The sequence below is a fragment of the Biomphalaria glabrata genome, chromosome 12 (genome assembly GCF_947242115.1).
Source record: "Biomphalaria glabrata chromosome 12, xgBioGlab47.1, whole genome shotgun sequence".
In the NCBI taxonomy this organism is placed as follows: Eukaryota; Metazoa; Mollusca; class Gastropoda; family Planorbidae; genus Biomphalaria; species Biomphalaria glabrata.
Genome location: NC_074722.1, coordinates 19,131,912 through 19,154,270, shown reverse-complemented (window position 1 = coordinate 19,154,270; position 22,359 = coordinate 19,131,912). Strand labels below are relative to the sequence as shown.

The 22,359-nt window shown below is 32.4% G+C and overlaps 3 protein-coding genes across 8 annotated transcripts in view; 2 read left to right on the top strand and 1 right to left on the bottom strand.

Annotated features, from left to right (window-relative positions):
- The first annotated feature begins 1,324 nt into the window (after nucleotides 1-1,324).
- Nucleotides 1,325-11,314, top strand: LOC106071345 (uncharacterized). Of its 4 annotated transcripts, none has more exons than XM_013231435.2 (8): nucleotides 1,325-1,389; nucleotides 3,598-3,680; nucleotides 4,104-4,231; nucleotides 4,643-4,791; nucleotides 5,287-5,364; nucleotides 5,448-5,642; nucleotides 8,830-8,982; nucleotides 10,363-11,314. In XM_013231435.2, exons 2-8 carry the CDS (start codon nucleotides 3,626-3,628, stop codon nucleotides 10,430-10,432), a joined length of 828 nt encoding a protein of 275 aa, XP_013086889.2. In that variant the 5' UTR covers nucleotides 1,325-1,389; nucleotides 3,598-3,625; the 3' UTR covers nucleotides 10,433-11,314. The 4 variants fall into 4 exon arrangements, with proteins under 4 accessions (XP_013086889.2, XP_013086885.2, XP_013086886.2 ...); XM_013231431.2 differs by having other exon boundaries at nucleotides 1,326-1,389; nucleotides 9,595-11,314; XM_013231432.2 differs by having other exon boundaries at nucleotides 1,362-1,461; nucleotides 9,595-11,314.
- Nucleotides 11,315-11,981: 667 nt separating this feature from the next.
- LOC106071344 (aspartate beta-hydroxylase domain-containing protein 2-like) lies at nucleotides 11,982-17,875 on the bottom strand. Of its 2 annotated transcripts, none has more exons than XM_013231430.2 (3): nucleotides 17,589-17,870; nucleotides 15,142-15,946; nucleotides 11,982-12,567 (listed from the first exon to the last, which is right to left on the bottom strand). In XM_013231430.2, exons 2-3 carry the CDS (start codon nucleotides 15,914-15,916, stop codon nucleotides 12,347-12,349), a joined length of 996 nt encoding a protein of 331 aa, XP_013086884.2. In that variant the 5' UTR covers nucleotides 15,917-15,946; nucleotides 17,589-17,870; the 3' UTR covers nucleotides 11,982-12,346. The 2 variants fall into 2 exon arrangements, with proteins under 2 accessions (XP_013086884.2, XP_055862906.1); XM_056006931.1 differs by lacking the exon at nucleotides 11,982-12,567 and adding an exon at nucleotides 13,176-13,310 and having other exon boundaries at nucleotides 17,589-17,875.
- A 38-nt stretch (nucleotides 17,876-17,913) lies between these two features.
- LOC106071343 (dynein axonemal heavy chain 10-like) overlaps nucleotides 17,914-22,359 on the top strand; it is a 54,617-nt gene continuing 50,171 nt past the window's right edge. For both annotated transcript variants that reach the window (XM_013231428.2, XM_013231426.2), the window contains exons 1-4: nucleotides 17,914-18,269; nucleotides 19,458-19,601; nucleotides 21,572-21,744; nucleotides 21,892-22,116. In XM_013231428.2, coding sequence (XP_013086882.2) covers nucleotides 18,053-18,269; nucleotides 19,458-19,601; nucleotides 21,572-21,744; nucleotides 21,892-22,116 — 759 coding nt within the window. In that variant the 5' untranslated portion in view covers nucleotides 17,914-18,052. The remainder of the gene's footprint in view (nucleotides 18,270-19,457; nucleotides 19,602-21,571; nucleotides 21,745-21,891; nucleotides 22,117-22,359) is intronic.

Sequence of the window (22,359 nt, the reverse complement as noted above, 5' to 3'; positions counted from 1 at the left end):
CCTAAGACCCCCAAATGAATGCCACTTTCACGTTCCCCTATAAACTACATTTATTTTGGTATTTTGTTATTAAAATAAAAATCAATTTGGTTTTTATTAACTGTAATCGCTTATCTCACTCATTTTGAATGTATCGAAATTACAATAGATCTAGATTTATCTATTTAAAGCTATTATAAAGGATTTAGTTGTTGTTTTTTTTTCGACAATATTTCAGAGTACCATTTGCCTACTAATTGCACTTTCTCTCGAAAAAAAAAAAAAGAAAGAAAAGAAACAGACTCTTATCTTATTAATGCTATATATTTTTTTTAGTATAGTTCCATGTTTAGACCGCGTCTAAGGGGAATCGGAAATGACGTAATTATGCATATTAATAATAAGTAGACTTTGGGAAAAGGAACACAAATTTGATAGAACTTGCGGTTTTTCGCGAATCTGTCAAAAAACCGTTCTTAGTGAGCACCTATAATAGAATCTAGGAGGTAAAAGGAATCTGTGTACGGAATTTGATGCGGATACGTACGACAACTTAAAATAAGATCTGATAATGATCTCGAGTCATGCAGTGGTATTTTCGCGTATATATAGTAGATTGAATTCAGAAGCCGAAGAAAATTCAGAATTTACGCAGCACTAGCTTTTTTTTTTGTTGTGTTATATAAGCGAGTCTTAGCCCACATCAAGTTAAAAGTCATGTCGGAGAAATTACGCAATGCGCACCTTAAAAATAAAAACGTGGTCCGGAGAGAGAGATAAAAGGGGGGGGGGTGATCAAGAGAAATAAAATAAGACTTAAACATTGTAAAGAAACTGGTACACTAATTTCCAGGCTAAAAAGTATGTGAGAGGGGCCGTTTATATAAAAAAAAAGGGGGGGGGGGATAAGGCCATATAAATTAGGCTCAGAGAGAGAGAGAGCAATATGTAATGCTATCAATATTGAGTGAATTTGGTATGAATGTATATTTTTTTTATAGTTATAATATATTGAGAGAGAGAGTCCAAGACTAATATTAGAGATATAGCCTTTATTCTATATATTTTATAGGCTACAACTAGAAATCTAGAATGTAAATATGTTAATAGGTACTGTATAGATGTAGATCTTCTTTCTATAACTTGTATTTCATCTCTATTGAATATTATAGACACAAGGCAGAGACTAGAACTATACCGGTATAGATCTATAAAGACTCTAGAAGTCAATAGTCTATATTCTATATTAAATTTTGAGCCACCCTTACCCTAGCCCATTATAGCCTTTGCCATCTGGGAGACTGACCTAGAAAATCCTAGATCTAAATAAAACATCTATTTTTATCCTACTGTAGTTTACTGTAACACTAAACGATTACAACACGCAAACATTCAAACAATTTTAAAATGGTAAGGCACACAGACTCCAGGTTTATTGAGATCTAGAATATCGTGTCTAGATCTATTTTATAGAATTTACAGGTAGATCTAGACTAGATGCTATAGATCTAGATCTAAATGTTTTGATTAGTAAAACATAGATTTGTTTCAACTTCAGTTCAGATCGGTCACGGTGTTTTTGGTAATGCCAGAGAAGAAAATTCTCGAGCGTCAGTCTTCTTGGTCGACAAAAGTCGCTGAGTGAATGATCTGAATTATTTCTGAATCAGTGATAGATCATATTCTTAGATATCTAGACCTATAGTATATCTAGATTATAATTAGATCTAGATCTATTGAGTTAATTAAGAGAGAATTTTTATAGATTATAGTAATTATAGAGCTAGATCTAGGTCTAGGTCTGCTATCTGAGTCTGAGTATCTCTTCAATGACTTCATCTTGTCCAGATTTTATTTAATTAAATTTCTGCTCTTTACTGTCTTTAGACGATTTAGATCTAGACTAGAATCTAGTGACTTTTGAAGTGAGTGTTGAAGTTATAAGAGATCTACTTCTAGTTCTACTATTAATCTAGAATAATCTAGATTCTAGATACTTCTAACTTCTAGATCTACTAGATAGAGAGGTCTAGAATCTAGACTTCTCAATACTAATAGTATTCTATTCTCCTGTCTGTGGTAACGGTTCCGCCAGGCTCAGTAACTGAGCCACATGTGAAGGCCAGGAGTTGTCAGAGTCTAGGCTATTTGAGACGCATGCCATTGGAAGCACTTAATAGGTAATGATGGGCTTAAGACCACTACCACTTCCGACGTTAACAACCTTGCGGAACCTATAGTGTATTAGAAACAATGGACCTCATTCACCAATTGTAAACAAACAACATTTAGCCACATGATAATATTGATAAAAAAATATTAAAAACTGTCATGTGATAGCCTGTGTGTATTACGTAATTTGTATAGAAGAGATAGAGAATCACGTAGCTAAATGTTGTTTGTTTACGGTTGGTGAATGAGGTCCATTAAACAAACTGTTGAGGGAAGAAGAGAATTATATACTAGTAGACCGGCGGCGTAGCATGCGCCGCTATTTTGCAGGGCTGGCCTTAGGCCACTGCAACCTATGTGACTGCACTGGGCCCCGCACTTTCATAGGACCAGCTATAATTCAAGGTGTATAAATTATTAATTAAACCATTTTATAACTTAAAACAGATTTCCCGCGCCCTCCTGTTGATTTACCATGGATCTCCTGGAAATCTCCAGAAATCGCAAAATATACGAAAAAGTCCTTAAAATATACAGAAATATATATTCAAAAATTGTCAATTTGGGGTGTCATTCAATTTGGAAAACGCCAATCTTAATCACGGCATTATGCATCATCCGTAATTATGTAATCTGGTGAAAGAAGCTTCTTGCGCCTCTAACTAATGAAGAATTACTTGCAGTCAACAGTTCTCAAAGATAGATTGAAACATTTGGTAATTCTTGCTATTGAGAGTGTTCTATGTAGGAAACAGAATTATTATGATATACCGTATGACTTTGCAACATGCAAGGCTCGTAAAGTAATTCTGTATGTAGTAAAGAATGAATAAAATGCATAGACAAATTTATTTTCTAATACAAACTCTTAAATTTCACTTATTACCCGCTTCCCTACCCAAACTTGGCCCCCGCAATGGTTAAGTCGGCCCTACTATTTAGTGACCTGTAAATATACATAGTAGATTACCTGTTCTCTTTCCATGACTTCTTGGTCACAATGGTTAAGTCTGTGCAGCTATTTGGTGTTTGTAAAATGTTTTACATGTTTCGGATGTTCCTTCAGAGTTGACGATAGTTTACTTCCTAGTCCAAACCTCTCGCAGTAAAGGGGGATGGGTTGGGCAGGGTTTGACAGTTCAGCGCGCAGCCATCCATAGCGAGCTGTGAAAACGTGTTCTCTCCCCTCCGCAGAAATAAGAGAGTGATCTTTCCTTTACTTCTTGCTTCTCATCCAAACTCTTGAGGGAAGAAGAAAATATATACATTATATAGATTTACAGTATTATTTTATAAAATTGTTGCAGTAGCATCATATTGTAACTAGTAACTAGTAGTATGTGTACTTTAAACTTTTTCATAACTATTATTATATGATAAAACTTTGTAATCAGATAATACTATAACAAATTAAAACATTTAAGCTACAATTATTTCTTTATATAGGGCTAATCCTGTGGTCATGTTGTATTAAATGGCCAATTACAGTGAATTCAACAATAATAACTATCTTCCTGGTTTGTACAATGGTAATAACATTCATTATTTATTAATTAGTAATTTACTTACATGATACTTCTTATTTATTTATAGTTGATCACTGTTAAAGTAATTTTTTTAGCGAGGAGAGGCCATGGACTTTGAATGAATTGATTCCCAGTATGTTTAAAGTATCTGTTGAGCTGCTTAGAAAGCTAACATAACAAATATTTGACAAAGAATTTGTTTCTTCCTCTTGAAAGCTCTACTTATTTTTCTGTTTCTAGGAATGAAGGCATGCTTCTTTAACTATGCACATTGCCAAAATAACCCTAAATATTTATTAAATAATCAAGAAAAGATTATTTAAACATATTTCTCATTGCTTTAAATTTATAAAGACTTATATGTTTTTGATTTTATTAAATTTAAGTATAACATAATTTGTATATTTTGTTTTTTCCCCCACCAAGAAATGGCTGCTACCGTTTTTAACAACTTTTCATCAGTACATCGCAGTCCTGTCTTATCTCAGAATAGTTTTACTTTTACTTCACCAACACAAGGTATTACATTAGCTACACATAGACCCAGCATTCAGGTGAGTAGGGATTAAGTTAGTATACTTTTAGAATAAGAGCATTGTTTTAGAAAATTTTGCTACCAACTCTAGGAATTTTTGCTTGTGTTAGTACATGCAGAGTAAATAGGCAGTCAACATCATGAGTACATCCAGAGTTAATAGGCAGTCAACATCATGATTTTTTTGTAGTTTTTTAAATTAGTTAGTCCATTTTGAGCCTTTGAACAGCTAGCATTTTCCTTTCTGTCTGATGCAATGCTTTTCTTCCCTCACCCCAGTAAAATGTTAAATTAGCTATACAAAATTGTAATGTTTAAACTAGCAATGTCATTTATGCTCTTATAATCAGGCTAAAAGTTCTTTTGTAATATAAACTATATAGAAATGAACACATTTGTGTCAGCACTCATTGCTTAGTTTATTTAACAGACAACTAGTCCAATAAGTAACATGAGTGCCCCTGGAGTGGGTACATCTTGGCAACATTCAATTCCAGTAACGATGCCATGGGCTGATGTGGTCAATCTTAGAGGAGCAGGAACAACTACTGTTTTTACAGGTGTTCCAGTACCTGCTTTGTGAGTGTACTTAAATTCTTCTTGTTGATTTAGGAATAAAAGAATGAGTAAAAACCAGTTAGTATCAGTCAATTTAGGATAAATAGGGGAAGAAAAAAAGCTATCAAATAGAGATGTTGACTACAGTTAACTTGTAAGTGAAATAAAAAAAAAGGTTCACTACAGTTTTGTCCAGAAAAAAGAAAGTGAGACTCACCATTTATAATTTTTCAAAAAAAAAAAAAATGGAGTGGTATGCAAATTTTTTTTTTAGGAAAGAAAAAAATCTAGAGGCTCACTACATCTTGTCAAGAAGAAACAATAAACGAATTATTTTAGTTTCTAGTTGATTTAAAAAAAACATAATTTGATGATCTTCAAATTTTGTGTGTATTGGATCAACTAGGCAGAAAAATAATTATCCGTGTTGGGGGATTCTTAAAAGTTCAGTATAATATACTTGAGTTTGAACACATTTCGTTGATTCCATTATTTAATCTCTGGTATTTTTTGTAGCCCAGAACTACCACAGAGCGTCAATGTACTAGCACCAGTTAAATGTCCAAAAAGGAAAGCACTGGACTTGCCAGATGAGTAAGTAATGTTTTCAGGAGTGTAGAAATGAAGTCATTTCCTTTTATGATTAATGTACAAAAATATGTTCACAATATTCCCAGGGCACCATTATCAAAGGTGTATCTTTGTGCTGATCAGTTTGCTCATATGACTATAACTTCACAAGATCAGTCGGTTTTAACTACTCCATCAGTGGCAGGGGACAACACAAATGTGCAAGTCTTTTTTGGCTCAAGGGAAAGTCAATGTCAGAGTGATGCTAGTGCCTGGCAGAGATTTAGAGAAATTGAAAATAGGTGAGAGCATAAATTGCTGATACATAGACATTAAAATGTCATGTGAAGATTATTATTTTCTAGTTAAATTTTATTTCTTTTATACTTTGAAAAAATAGAATGGTTAAGCTAAAGTTTTCCCAAGTAATGCTTTTCCGAATGATATACTTCAACTGTCAATTTTCTAGGAAAATTCTTAAAGCTGTTTTCAAGATCTGTGTCAGGTTCCACCCAGGTTTTTTCATGGTATTAACTGTAGGTGTACAGAACATTGAATTAGAGTAAAATATCAAGTAGAACTTACATCAGTCATCTTACTTCAGTTGTTAATTTACATTGTTTAAGAAGTACTATTTGCTAAAGTTAATTACCACACTGTCCCTAGAGAATGACAAAGCAGGTGAATGGGTGGTTAATTTGTGCAGGAATGTTATCGTTTAATATAACTAAGACTTTTTACAAAAGAGCAACAATAATTACATAAATCACACAGTATTATAGGTACACTTTTGTTTGATAGAAGGCCATGTTCTAATACATACTTCACAAACTCATTTGGTTAACAAGTAAAATATAAAAAAAAAAATAATTTTTTTTTAAAAAATAAAACAAAGCTTATTTAAGGGGAAGAACCTCAGTATCACTGCCATTTATCTCAGTAGTGCAGGAAAAAGCTCTCTTTTTCTGTATAAAATACAATTAATTAATTATCACTAATTGATTTACTAATTGTTGTTGTTTTTTTTATTGATTCGTGTATTGTCATCAACTATGAATAATTATGCAAAACTTCAACTTCATCCTAGAATGGGAAATGGAAGGAAAAAAACATACAAAGTGTAATAAACAGAATAACTTCATAAATACAGCCACATCTCTCAATAAGTAGCATTTATTTCCATTATTCGATACTAAACAAAATAATTGATTACCATTAATTAATTGTTAGGTAAAATAAATAATTGTGTAAAGTTTCAACCTGATCCAAGAATGGGTGTGCGAGAAATTACATGTAAAAAAAATAGTACCAGTCAGACATACAGAGTAAGTTGATATTATAAGCATTGTAAAAATGAATATCCTCTGTATCCTGCGTTAAATGGGTGCAATTGCCAATTTTAGTATTCTGAAGCAGAATGGGAAAACCATTTATTTTTGTTATATACCATATTTTTGAGCGTGTAACACAATGGTTATTAAGTTTTTACAAATGAATGGCAGCTGTGTGGGGTATACAAAGGTGCTGGGTTTACAAAATTTATTTTACTTAAAAACATAGCATAATGGAAACTATGGACATACCAGTGGGTCTTTATAATAATAATCTTTATTATCCATAAAGAAATTTGTCTTACAGTTTGTGCATTACACCAGACAAAACATTATAATTATAGAAAACCAAAATATACATTAATACCAAACTCAGGTAGTTTCCATTTATTGATTTGATTGCCAGGGGAACAAAAGAATTTTTGTGTCTGTTTGTCTTTGCTTGTTTGCCTGTTCCTTGTATCTCTTTTGTGATAGTTATACCAACTATAGTTGGCTGTGTGATTGCGAAATGTACATTGGAAAACTTTATGAACATCTCATTATAAATCTTAAGAAAACAAATAGTACAGATGCAGCAGAGAATCTTTAATATACCAGTAATCAAATGTGAGAAGTAAGTAAGCAACTAAACTAATTTGCTGAGTCCAGTAAAGTTGAAATGTATAGACTACAATGCATGTAATACATCCGTAATCAATCGCCAGTCTCACTAATGCCACTGTCCTTGCTATAGTCTGTGAAGTCATTTAAACTTCTATATCATATTCACTGTCTTCATCCAATGATCGAAGCATAGTGGCAGCAACAGTTGGGTCATAAATCGACTCTTTATCACCATCATAAGCGCTCACATTGTCGGCATTAATGAAGCTGCCCTCTGTTACTGGCTCTGAATTACCTTCACTAGCCATTGTGAAATCATTACAAATAGTTTCAGTGCAAATTTGCTGCCACGCTAGCAGAACCCGTTTGCATACTTCAGTGTATGTAGCCTATCTCTGCTTTTCTGGTGGTACGAGTGTGTGTTCTCTTTCACTTATCTATTTCTCCCATTCATTACAGACAAAACACTTGAATTAACCACGAAGTCAAGTAGCTGAAGCTTACATGATGACTTACTATGACCTGAAGGGCCGCAGCTAAAAATCAGTTGAAAAACATAGCCTAATAGTTTAATGTAAATTAGAAACAATATAGCCTAATAGTTACATGTAAATTAAAGACAATACAATAGAATACAATAATTAATGGAATACCTGTCCCTTAGTTAGCTAAATTTGTAGTACTATTTTATATATTCAAAGTTACTATGATTATGCATTATTTTCGTTGTCCTGTTGCTTGACATCTGAGATAGAGGGTTATTAATGTCAGTTTTTGTTTGCCACTGACACTTTCATCACTGATGACAAATTTTGATCTGATAATCTCAAATGGTGAGGTGTTTTTGTAGCTTTCATTATGAAAAAGAACTGCTCACAGATATAAATGCTTACAAAAATAGCAAGAATTCTGGCTGCAAATTATTTTCATCAAAAGCCAATGAAAAGAATTCAAAATCAACTATTTGGTTCTTTGTTCACGCAAGATAATTTAAAGTTAATAAATAAACGAAATTACCATATCTGATTTAATGTAAAGTAAATTTTCAAAAAATTATTTGTTTAAAAAAAATCTAATCATTAAAGAATACTTCATAAGTTCAACAAAGTTGATTGTTACGTTTTAGTTGCTTTTTTTGCAGTGAATATTGTACCTGAAAATTAGTGGTGACTGTTAAATGCTTAATAATTTAACATTATTTTGATAATTCTTGAGGTGGCTAAGTGGGCTCTATGCAAAGTGGTCCATGTGGCCCACAAATGCAATGTTTCACATGCCTGTCCTAGAAGTATTATATTTATATTTTTAAAATGATAATATATATATAATATATATATATTTATTGACACAATATCGAAATATGAACTTCTGAAAGCACATGCTTTTTTAAAAAAAAATATTGTAACTATATTGTGTGTGCGTCATTGTAAACATTTTTCAATATGAGACTTATTTGGCTGCTTCCTAATTCGTAACTCTTACAACTTTTCATTTATGTCTGTAACATATTGTGTGAGCACTCGTACATCTTGCTTTTCTTTTTTTTTTTAAGGTTAGAGGTTGAATTAGATGAAGATTTTGATGGAAATCTAGGTCAGACTAATAATATGGAACAAGATGGACCAAGACTTACTATTGTAGATGGCATTTTAGAATCAACAAAAAGACAATCACCTATTTTACCCCGGAAAGTAATGGAGGATATGTAAGTCCTTTGTTTTATCTTATTGTTCATAAAAAAAAACATTTACTACCATTTTATTTCTAGCACAGTACAATTTAGATCTTGAAAGATGATATTAAAAACAATTATGTTTTGGATTGAAATGTTTATATGAAACAATATGAATGTAGGCTTTTGTATATTTGAACAATCTTGCAAATTGTCTACTGTAGTTTGGACATAATCTTATGCAGCCCAATTAATTAATTTTAAATAGCTCTGTATAGACATGGTTGACTCTATTGACTTAAATAAAGTTTTTTATGGCAAATCTATGCTAAATAATTTGTTTAATAAGTAACCTACTAACACTCAAAGAAACTTGGTTAAATTAATTTGCAACTTTCAAATAAAGATTCAAAGAAACTTGGTTTAATTAATTAGTAACACTAAAAAAAAATAGTTTAGTTAGCAACAGTCAAAGAAACTTAGTACCATAAGTCATTAGAATGCAACATTTAAAGGAACTTGGACATGACATTTATTCCCCCAATGCATGGAACTCATTTGCCAATTTACTTGAGTGTTATAAAATGTGTGAATATTGTTGCCTATTTTCTACTACCATTTTTTTTTTGTTTTGTTTTCTGTCAGCACCAAACCTTGTATGCAAATAGTTCTTTGGAAGTCTCCAGGTGAACTTGTAAGGGAGGTTGCTAAAGAAGAAAGTCAAACCAAAACTTCCTCCTCCTCCACAACAACTACATTAACCAATAGTCAGACATTGGGCACCTCAGCCAGTCCAGCAGATGGAGGCAGCTCTTGTACTGTCAATGCTGGCATGGGAACCATTCCAGAATCATTCTTGTTCAACACAAGTCATGCTTCAGTTTCCCAGTCTTGTATTGGTACTAACTTTCAGAGTACTGCTAGTGTCTCAACATCATTGCCTCCTTCATTTAGTCCATTGTCATCTCCACCTGACAACAGTTTTAATCAAATTTCAAAAGGCTTCAGTATGTTTGAAACTATAGATGATGATGATATGCAGCTGTGATTAGAAATATTTTAATAGCTAGACTTCACAATGTTCTTGGCCATCCAACATGTGTTGTTGCATTGGACATTAAGGAACATAAATCTTTGAGATTTTCTTTAAACTTCCTCATGAAAAGTGAAGCTTCCAGTCACATTTAGTTTATTTAAAAAAAAAATAGAAACATGGTTAGAAAATCCAGTAGAACATTAAACATTAATATATAGTAGCAGAGTAAATAAGCTCTTGTGTTTTGAAATATTTGTTTTTATCAATAATAATTGTATGTTATTTATAATTATATAAACTAGAAGCTTGGCGGAATAAAAATCAAAGCAGGAAATATTCCACTTGCCTGTGAAGTAAATTTAATTTTCTACTTTCAGTTGTGGCACTATTAAAGATCACAAATCGCAGAGTTCTATCATTGCTAGTCTATTACCAAGTGAAGATTAAAGAAAAAAAAGTCTAAGGGTACCTATCTTGTATCCAACCATAGTTGAGTGGTCAATTTCTAAACTGAGAGAAATGCTCATTAACATGTTATACATTACTTATTGTTGGTTCACTTCTACTTTGACAAATTTTGTTAAGTTCCACTTTTAATAAGTTGGTGCTCATTAACTCTTTCTCTCCGTAATTATTTACCACATTCAGGTGGAATCAACGTTGGTATCGTCTGTTTGGAGAGTTAACCCATGATCACCAGTGATTTAGTAAAGCTTATTTTTTTAATTCCTTTTAGATCAATTATCTATATCTTTATGAATCATGGATACTTTAGTATTTTTGTTCTTAAGTAGTAGTGAGAATTACTTTTCTAGAAAAAAAATAAATTAATTACATTTGTATTAAAAAAAATCATTCTTCATTATGTAAATACTGTATAAAGATTTTGATAATAACATGCATAAAAGATTTTCCAATATTTCTAAAAGCTTGTAGACTGGAATAAGGCCAACATTTTGTGGAATGGGATAAAAGTTTCATTTTTAATTTACCTGTACTGGTGTGTTTAGCTTTCTTTTCCATTTTTTTGTTGAATGATAAAATATATCAACAAATAAGTCATTCATGTTTGTTACTTGGCCACTGGCATGATTGTTTTTAATGTTATAAAAGCTCATTCATATACCTTTTGGTGGTAAAGAATGTAATGTGTATCATTCAACATCTGAATCTAAGTCTGCTTTAACTTCAGTTTATTGGTGGCCGTAATGGTTAAAACAAACCAAAAATATGATGTAAGGATTTTTTTAAATTAATGATTTTATTGTTAATGTTATTCTTTTCAAATGAAATTTTATGGTCTAATGAAATAAATGGATTTAATGAAATTGTGAAGTTTAAAATTTATTTTTAATTTATGTATCAATGGTTTTCACCTGTTTGACATGTTTTGGTTGTTCCTTCAAGAGTTGATGATATTTTACTTCCTAGGCCAAACCTGCAGTGGGACGAAAGGGGATGGGAGCGGGCAGGGTTTGAACCCTAGACCATCGATAAAGACAGTCCAGAGCGCAAACTGCACGACTAGACAGCTATCCGGTCCCTTAATCTGTTGGGGCACGACACAAGATGTGAATTGTCTTTCTTCATTCATCTCTGTCTTGCCTTGGATAGTATCTTTTTCAATGGCAGGCCTGTCCATTCTTTTATGTTGTCTTCCCATCTCTTTTTCCTAATACTGTTCCCTGTAGGAGGGTCTATGTGAGCCCTGAGGCCCTTGTAATATGTTCATGAAGCTTTAGTTTGCATTTTTTGACAAAAGTTCGTGGGGTCCAATTACTGTGATTTCAATTTAGATTACAATTTTTTAAATTGTCCACAGTATTGCCAATGCTACCGTATTGCCAATGTTATATGTTTGCTTTCCTTTTAATTTTATTTTTTTGTGAAAGATTCTGAAAATTACAAGTTACTAACACAAAAGTTGAATATTTGATATTAGTTTATGCCCTCACTTGATAACTGCACACTTAAAAAAAACCAACAACAGTAAATATCTACTGATCAAAATGTTTATTAAAAAAAATGTTTTTTTGAACACTGATTCTTTTATCACTAGATTCATTAATATCATAATTTAAAAAATAAAAAGATAAGTTCTAATAAGTCAACAATGTCCAAAGTGTCCAAATACACTTACAATAACTTTGAAATATTATCTTCTAATAAATGTTACAATTTAAGTCTTATTGAAAATATTTAGTAGTCATTGAATAATGGTTGGTTCCACTAAAATCTGGCATCTTGCTTGTGTTATTTGTTTTTAAGAATCAAATTGAATAATCAAACTTAACGAATCCTTTTGCATTAAACTAGAAACGTTAATTAGTCATTAATTTTAAACATTTATAATAAGGTTACCTAACTACTGAAAGCATAATTAAGAATTTGTTTTTGAGATTCTGTTACATCAGGATGCCATATATCAAACATAAAGACAACTCGCATACCACTGGCTTTTTGTCCGTTGTGATGAACTGAATGAGCATAAGCATCATTGAAACATAATACTTGATTTTCTTTCCAGTGACAAATTTTTTCTCCAACCTTCAAATAGCATTCATTTGGTGGAACTATTAATCCTGAAAATGCATTCAGTGGGTTAATAAAAGGCATCACTAAAAAAAATCTAAAAGGTAGCATATTTAAAACAACCTATTTTAAAACGTTTTTTGCAGTCTATTATTTAGCATTGCATATGATAAACATATTGTCTTAATTTGTATGCTAATTACAGTGCTAGAATTCAATTATCTTTGATTATAAGAGAGAGAGTTCAAAAATTGTGTTGGTGGGCCTATTGAAAGTTTGGCCATGATAAGAGTTTAGTTTTCTCTTATGAGGCAGCTGTCTATGATGACGTGGCCCATGATTAATGAGAGCATCATTTGGCCAGTACAATGATCAACCATCTTTAGTTGCCCCAACTACCTATTGGAGCTTTATACCACTTTTTTTCTTTCCCTTACCGGGTACTCCTTTTATTATAGGTTCACTCTTTAAACAATTTTAAAAAAAATAAAAAATTAATGATCAACTTTAAGTACATTAAAGATATAGAAAATTTAAATGATCTTTATAATCTACCTGGGGGCGTGGTGGCTGAATGGTAAAGGGCTTGACTTCCGAAGCGGTCTGGTTCAAATCATAGTGAAGACAGATTTCAAACTTTTTTAGGGCGCCCCTGAGTCCACCCAACTCTAATAGGTACCTGATGTTCATTAGAGAAAGTAACGGTGGTTGGTTGTTATGCTGGCCACATTATACCCTTGCTAATTGTTGGCCAAAGGAACTGAGGACCTTTAGATCATATAGATTGTAAGATCTGAAAGATATAGATTGTAAGGTCTGAAAGGGGTCCTTTACATATCAGATAATAAAGACCTGCCTGTACAGTTAATAACATTGACATATGAGGTCTGCTAATATATTTTGATACCAGTATGAATTTATTTAGGTGGTTGTGGTCAGCACACCAGACGGTAAAATGAAGACAATACTCCAAGGGTAAGTTCATATAGGAACATTGGTCAATATCAATGTGGCCAGATTTCAAAAAATAATTTGGGTTAAGTATATACCTATATGTTAAGGCCAAAACTGGAACTGTGGCCATTTTTCAAAATGGCAAAGTGTGTGGCCACTACTTGAAATTGAAGGTGTTTTTTCTACTTAGGAAGGCCATTTCACAAAATGCCAGGGAATCTCTGTGCTGATTCAAGAATGTCTGATAAGGGATGCAGCAGTAGATTCCTTCCTAATATCGGTTGGTTCTGCTGTGATGAGAATTTTCATTTTGTCTGTAGCTTTATTAAAAGAATGTCCAGTGTGACTTCTTTTGATTAATTTGACACCGGTTTCATTGTGAATATTATTTTTCAACTAATGCAAAGAAAAGGTTAGGCATCAGACATTTTGGGGCACTGTTTCATGAACATTATACATGTTCATTTATAATGTCTTTAAAAAAAATAATTTCTATTTATGTTTTGTATGTGTTTGTGTGTTAAAATGTATTGTTTGTTTTGTGATGAACATAGTGGTTTTTTTTTTTGTCCATTAGATTTGGGATTTAAGACTGTTGTGTAATTATTGTTAGACTATCAGTGGGTTTTAATATTGTTCAAAAACATAATTGAAACAATAATTAAAAAAAAAAATTATGCAATTTTTTTCACGTAAAGAATGGTTTATTTTATTTATGATATATCCAACTAAATATTAAAAAAAGGTAAGAAAAACAACAACAAACTTAATGAATGTTATCCTATGCTTTTTGTACGCCTTGCCTATTATAAAAGTGGAGAGGGGGGGATCGCATGTTAATATCTTGGTCTCATGTATATGTCAATATGTGTTTACCAAATAGTCAAAACCTTTATTACGTTTTTTTTTTAGAGAGGTGGAGAATGTATATCATATTATAGGGAGGGTGCAGTGAAACAAAACAAACTTGTCTAGTGCCAAAATGACTGCGCTAAATGTTGCGTCGCGTGGCTTGTGTAAGTATAGTTTTCTATAGGCTTTCTTGTTAGAAGGTAAGTCATACTGCTAGTATCAAAGTTACGATAATGGCTGTTAAAAAGATGACATAATTATAATTAATGTGAGCCAACACAATAGAAGTTCGCATTTACACAATGACTGACCGACAGCCAAGACTACACCCAATGCAGTTACACTACCAAGTGCTTGACTAATGGATGTAGATTTAAAATTCACAGTCTGCTTTGTACTTTGAAATGTCATTAATTTGTGATAATAAATAAAAAACATATTCACACATTTAAAATTAATTTTTATTCTGTTAGTAATTAGAATTTAAATAACAGAATTATAACTATTGTAACTTACATAGATTTTATCATCCCATTTGTATTTACTGAGTAGAGGAGTAGAAACCTTGAAAAGATTAAAGGGCACAACATGGCCAAAAGTGTGCACATGTGCCAAATAACCATCCATCAGGATATTTTATCAAGACAAACACATTGAGTAGCCATTAAAGATTTATCTTTCAGTCAGTACATCCAGTACATCAAAGAAATAGATGACATGCAGTGATAGTTCAAATAGCCACACAGTTGACACACACACACAAAGCATTAAATTTAAACCTGCAAGTTGTAAGCCATTGGTTAGGTACCGGTACTCACCAAAATGACATCTGAGCCTTATATTAGTTGAACCACAGTGGGTAGATATGTCCGTTCCTGAATGAACAACAGAGTAAGATGCATCTCCAAATAAATTATTATCCAGAAAATATGGAATTTTTTTGAGTATTTGATATGTCACTGGGCACATTTCTGCTACTTTTGTTGTATGGCCTTGATTAATAAGATGAGCAATTTCCCATCTACCTTTGTTAGTGCTATTGACCTTCCAAACAGTTTCATCAGTAAGAAAATGATCATACAAGTGTTGAAATTCACAAGTGATATCATACAAATGTTGATTCAATATTTGTAATGCAGGGAAGTCTTTGATTGACCAAAGTTCTTGGTCTTTCAATCCAAACATTTGAAATACAGCTGGTGTAGAGTGTTGACTACTGTCATGTTTTTTGCTTGGCAAGCCTTTTTCTTTTTCTTTAATACATGCCAAGGATTTCTCAATATCTTTGCTCAAATACTTAAGATCATTTTTGGTATACTTATCACTTTCAGATAAATAGCTTAGCCTAGTAAGGGCTAGCTGAAGTATTTCATGGTTTCTGGAGCATCTGATGCAGTTTATTGAATCACATATTGTATGTGGTGTTGTCAATATCAATGAGCTTGATAATGAACTTGCATCAGAATTGAAACTTTTCCCTTTTTTTTTTTTAAAACTGGTATATGTGTAGAAAACTAAAACAGCTAAGCAAATAAATGCTATGAAATAAATTTGTCCTGACAAAGTAATTCCATAAAATGTAATACTTTCCATTTTGGTCAACTCAAGAAAAAAATTAAGTAACTGGAACAGACACAAAATAGAGCAGTGAGATTCATAACAAACAAATGTTTACATTTGACTAGAGTAACACCTTTAGTAAAATTATTAAATTTAGAAACCCTTCAGGATAGAAGACTTAAAAGTAAGGTAGCAATTATACATAAAACACTGAACCATAATCTTTAAATACAAAAACAAAATCTAATAAAATACTCAGAAAGACACAAAGATAAAGGCACATTCCTTGTTCGATATGCTAAGACAAATTTGAATGAGTGGTAAAGCGCTTGGCTTCCAAACCAGTTTGGATGCTGGTGAAACTGGGATTTTAGATTTCGGGATCTTTGGACACCTCTGAGTCCACCCAGCTCTAATGGGTACCTGACATTAGTTGGGGAAAAGTAAAGGTGGTTGAACTTTGTGCTGGCCACATGACACCCTCATTAACCGTAGGCCACAGAAACAAATGGCCTTTTGTAGCCTTTACATCATCTGCTCTATAGTCTGTAGACCACAAGATCTGAAAGGGGAACTTCACTCTTTTTACTATTCCACCATCTCCGCAAAAAATATGAATGTATGAAGGGCCAGTCTTAGGCAACTGCAACCTATGCGGCGGCAGTGGGCCCCGCACTTTCATAGGCCCCACACGAATTCTAGGATTAAATTATTAAATTAAACCATTTTAACTTATTATTGAAGGGTTCCTAGAATTCTCCTGAAATTGTAAAATATACAAAAAAGTAATGAAAATCTCCATAAATTATTAAAATCTTCTGAAAAGTCATGCAAATCTCCTTAAAAACAAACAAAAAAATGTCCTTTCAGAGTGTCCTTCAATATGGAAAAAGAAAATTCTACTCGCAAGTAAAAAAAAATGACATTATCAGTTTTCATTTAATAAAAAGTAATAATAGGGTGAATTTTAACGAAAACAATAAGTTCAAATATTTAATTTACTTTAATAGTCACTGGCATATAGATATAGATCTAAAATAATCTAAATGTATCTTAACCTCTTTAAAAAAAATCAAAAGCGATATTTTGCTAGCTGATAGTAAATCTAAAAGGCAGATCTGAATGTCTATCGGCATCTTGTTAGAAAACTACCATCTACTGTAGATGGATCGTAAAGTTAATTTGACAGTGATTTCGCACTTAGTAAAGTATATGAATTACACTATGAATTAATGCAAAGATGAATTTATTTTCTAAAACCAAATCTTAATTTTCACTTATTATAATTATCCCTACCCAGACTGAGCCCCGCGCAATTCGTTTCGCATAGAGGGCCCTGCAATCTGTAGGACCGGCCCTGATTCGGCTGAGTTGAGTGAATCTTATCTTAAATATAATACTCTTTTTTAGTTTTACTATGGAGTATGAAACTGATGGTATGCATCCACTCAGAAACTAAATAAAGGGATGATTCCTGTTAATAATAATTCATCGTGAAAATGATAAAATCTAGATCTAGTTATGATTCTAGTAGAATTCAATAACTGAATAAGTCATAAGTAGATCTAATCATATACATATACTAATAATTATATAATATTATAATAATTCTAATCATAATGACATAGACATAATCTACTTTTCTAGAGTATCAGTATTTCTAGAGCTAGGCAGATGAGTCAATCATCTCAATGAGGATACTCACACTCAGGACTCAGTGACAGTCACAGTGACACTGAGTTGTTAACTTATCTAGATCTAGACCTAGACTAGTCGAGTCTAGAGTGACCTAGACTAGATCTAGAATCTACTTAGTCTAAAGATCTAGATCTAGAGTCTATGTCTAGATTTATCGACTTCGAATCATTAGGTTAGCTAAATCTATTTCTACTAGTTAGATCTAGATCTAGATCTACAATCTAATGTCGAAACAATAATATTCTACTTATTTTCAAAATATTGATTCTACTACTTAATTCTATATAAATCAAGTTTTTGTAGTTCAGTGCTTCTGTACAAGTAATTTCGAGTGAGCGCCGCTGATGCTTAGCAACCTGAAGCAAGAAATGCAGAAAACAGCTTGTTTGTATAAACTATTGAACTATGTAAACTATCATGATAAAAGCACCATTAGCTATTTTTTGTGTGCAGCATTGATAAATTAATGAAATGGATGACCCACGTATAGAATGGATAAGAGATCGTGTATACACAGGATTAGACATAATTGATAGAGAGGTGTTTGAAGAACTTTTAGAACGCGATGATGGTGAATGGGAGCGTAGAATAGGAAAATATCTTAATGATACTCCAGTCGAAGGTGAAACATCAATTTTGTTTTACAAAATAGTTAGGGAAGAAGAAGAAGAAATTGAAGTTGAATGTGGTAAGAAAACATTTGATATTCATCATATTGAATAAGTATTGCTATTCTGATAATAATTTTATTAAATTGCATAGATATCCGTTTGATCATCTAAGAGCTGAGCCAAAGGCTCTTCGAGCTCTAAGTTTGAAAAAAAAAAACCTGTTTGAGCGTAAAACAGTAAAAAAAAAACCACCTGTCTGAACCACCATTCTGTCCGGAACCCAAGTCAATGCCTATATAAAGCATTTTGCTATTTCTGACAAATCTGGCACTACGGACGCTATGGCTAGACGTGGCCAAAGGCAGAGTTCACCAGGATCCTTGGCCATTTTACTATGTTGTACCGAGCTAACCATGGGGGACTCGCCCTTGAGGAATGGCGCATGGATTATCAACAGGGTCGTGGGAGCTCTCTTTCAACTTCGCCCGTGCAATGGGCTCACTCTCATGAGCCCCTGGACACTCCCACAGGAGTTTTGTTTTGCTATTCTTTTTGCCTTGTTACCCCATCAAGTAGCCGTTTCCACATGGCACCACTTTGAGGCAGAATAGTGTAGCCCATTGCATTGATATCCAGATCTAGATCTAATTACATTGCATTCCATACTGCCAAAAGAGTAAAGTCACAAATACTAACAAAAATAGGAATCAGTATTTCTTTCATTTAAAAAATTATAAATCTATAATAGAATCTACATACTTTTTTTTTTCTGTAAATTTAATTATCTTTTTTCTTTTAATAACTAGGAGTGAATTTAATTTGAACTAGATCTAGATCTAATTACTGCTTAGCTTCATTTTAACCATAAGGGACAAAATTGCAAATAATGTTTTCATTTTGAAACATTGTATTTTTCAATGCTTTCTTTTCCTACAACAGCAATTTAATGAGAGATAATTTTATTCTTATCATATCTTATAGATTACAGACGTTAGGCCTACTTCTAAAAAGACTGAAAGAGAATCCGTCAATTCTTTTTAAATTTTATGCTAGAAAATACCATTTTATTTCATTTACCAAGCATGTGTAAAAATAAAACTATTTGACTAATGATGACTTATGATGATGTTGAAATGTTTTGTTCATATATATTTCATCACTCTGTTCTGATAAATAATCATAATTATAATAATAATTTATTATGTTTTAGTGCATGTTCAGAGTTGCACATTTGATTAATATCTTTTTGTTTTTGATATATTCAGAGCCAGAGATTCCTGACATCAAGGCAGATGAGGAAGGTTTAGAAGGCAGTGAAGCTGATGAAGATGCTGAAGATGAAGTACAAGCTCTACCAACTTCTGAGGCTGATGGGGATGGAGAAGAATCAACTACTTCAGATAAGAAAAGTAATAAAAAAAAATAGAAGAAATCTCCCTGTAGCCAAAGCTAACTTTAAATATGCAAAATATACAACCATTATTATTATAATATGGTTATTTCTTTCTCTTATTTCTTCCCATATAGATTTAAAACACATTTACTCATTGTATTGACTCTTCTATTGTGCATTTGTTTTGTTTTCTCTCGTTCCTAAATATTTTTATTTACTTAAACCTTAATCTTGAATAGTTTTTCTTTTGTTAAACATCATGATTTTTTTACTTTCAGGATATTTTTATATTTTTACAGAGTATGATGTGGTGAAAGCAGGCTGCTTAATTTTTGTATTCTTTTATAGCATGATCTTTCCTATTGTAGGGACATTCTTCTTCTAGCCTACTTTATTGCTGCTGAGCTGTCAGTTCTTTTGTAGACTGTGCCAAGGAAAAATAGTGTGCTGTTTTCTTCAGTTGTTCAGCACTGCCATACAGGGTGTTGGTTATGTTGGGCTGTAATGGAAGTAGGGTCTGCCTTAGGTGGATTTGGAAGGGGCATTCAAAGAGGATATGGTTTACGGTTCCGTATGGGTGGGCACAGTTGTCTACAAAGGGTGAGTTGTGTGGAATTTATTTTTATTCAGATGGTAATTTAACAGAGGTGTGTGTCCTGTTCTTAGTTGAAAAATTTTAGATTGTTTTTTGCTGGGGAGGAAGTTAATACTGTCCAGTTAGTTAGGCATAGGCATTTCTTTGTACATGGCTCTGCCTGTATTTCCTGATGCCCTTTGGTTGAGCCACTCCTCTTTGTGATTGTTGACTTACATTGACCTTAGGGTGAGGTAGTTAACAGGTCTATCTGGTTATTCCATAGATGATCCTGCCTTTGATAGTTTATCTGCCTTTTCATGGATTATCACAATTAGTGTTTTCAACTCTCTTGGGCTGTTTGAGGTGCCACTGTTAAGTGCTTGCAGAGTGCATTGAGAGTCTGTACAGACAACAATATCTGATGGTGATTGCACTCCTTTATATAATTTGTTTTCCACTGTCTGTAATGCTATGGTAATTGCCTCAATTTCGGCTTGGAAGTTTGAACAGTAATCGCCACAGGGTGCACTTATTTCAAAGTGTTCATGGTAGTGACATTATGTCAACTTTATGTTTTTTTAAATGTGTTATTTATGTTTTGTGATAATAAGGATAAGTATTATAAACATGAATTGCATTCAATTGGGGGTCATAAATATTATCTAGATTGGTTCCAGAATTGAAAAAATATTTTGTTCTATAGAAAAAAAAATGTCTATTATATAAAAATAGCATGAATTTCCCTTTAAATCTATAACAAATGAAACATTTTCTGATAATATCAGGAAAAAATTGTTGAAGTGTAAGCATAACATTGATGTCTAATCTTAACATGGTAGTATCGCTACAATGGTATAAGGGAATAATTTTGTCAGAACATGGAAAATACTTCTGGAGAGTTACTGTCTTACTGTTGCTTGCTTGTGGCATATGAAATGATTATAAGATAACTTTTCTAAAATGTCTATCTTAATTTAACTTCAATACTTATAAAAATAGATGTAGGCCTTTTTTAAAGCAATCAAATAACTCTTTTTTTGTCTGATTATAGATTTCAGAAATAGAAATATATTTTCTTCACTTATCATAATGCTTCACTTAAATCAAATTGTACTTACTGCATAAGCTAGTATGAAATTGTGGAATGGTTGTCTTGAAATTAGGTTAAAAGTTGTACACTTAAAAATATTATGTAGAGTATATGAAGAATAGATGACAAGTTACCTTTTTTTTAAAAAAAGATATAATCCTATCTGCTAACTTTATTATTCATTTAAATTTTTTTTTTCATAATGTTTTAATATATTTAGAAGGCAACAAGTGGTCATCTTACTGTATAAATTATTGCATATTCATAATGAGTTTTTTTTCTTGATGCTATCAACAAAAATGATTTTTTAAAAATACAGATAAAACTAAAAAAAAAGCAGTTAAAGAAAGAGAAGAAAAAGCTTCAACACTAGGAGGTGAAAATGTTCCATCTCAAGAACAAACAGCTGAAATTAATACAGGGTCTGAAACACCAAAAGAAGGTGATTCTGAAGGCAATGAGGAAGTTCCTGTACAAAGCACCCCAAAAACTGTAAATATAGATAGTAATTAAATAGATTTAATAGAAATAGATTTCTCAACAAGAAATCTTTTGTTATATCATTTTTACATAAGCCATTTTTGTAAACTAGTTAACTATTGCTTAAAATACTAACTATTTCATTGTTTTTAAATATAGAAAATAATCATTCAAAAAGTGTGGAGGACTTACCTGTATATGTGCTATGAACACCTGCCTGAAGAAAGTGCTGACAGTGATTGCATTTATTTCCTTCGCAATACAAATGGCATGGTTCCTCTACCTGCCAGCATTACAGAAGCTGACGAGACTCTTCCTTCCTATTTTGAATATGGTGTATTAAATGGACATTCACTCTTAATGTTGGAGCAAATCATAACACTGGTTAGTATTTGTTTATCTTACATACAATAACAATAGATTTAATATAATAAGGCTTGTCTTCGAGTCCGAAGATTAGTGAGGAATGCAGTATTTCCCGTTGCTGCGCAGCCCCAGCTGTGACCTACATATTTTGACACACCCAGGGCAAGCATAACCATTGTCCACAGGTGGTCAATTTAGATTTTCTTTTCACCGTCTGCATCTGTCCTTGGCAGCAGATTTTCTTTTGGTCTCAAGTGTGTA

Bases quoted from the DNA above. Each gene is read 5' to 3' on its own strand.
- LOC106071345 (XM_013231431.2), top strand. From the start codon at position 3,626: ATGGCCAATTACAGTGAATTCAACAATAATAACTATCTTCCTGGTTTG. The intron at 3,681-4,103 runs GTAATAACATTC...TCCCCCACCAAG, and splicing joins TCTTCCTGGTTTGTACAATG to AAATGGCTGCTACCGTTTTT. The intron at 4,232-4,642 runs GTGAGTAGGGAT...TTTATTTAACAG, and splicing joins CACATAGACCCAGCATTCAG to ACAACTAGTCCAATAAGTAA.
- LOC106071344 (XM_013231430.2), bottom strand. From the start codon at position 15,916: ATGGAAAGTATTACATTTTATGGAATTACTTTGTCAGGACAAATTTAT. The intron at 12,568-15,141 runs GTGAGTACCGGT...ATGCATTTTCAG, and splicing joins AAGGCTCAGATGTCATTTTG to GATTAATAGTTCCACCAAAT.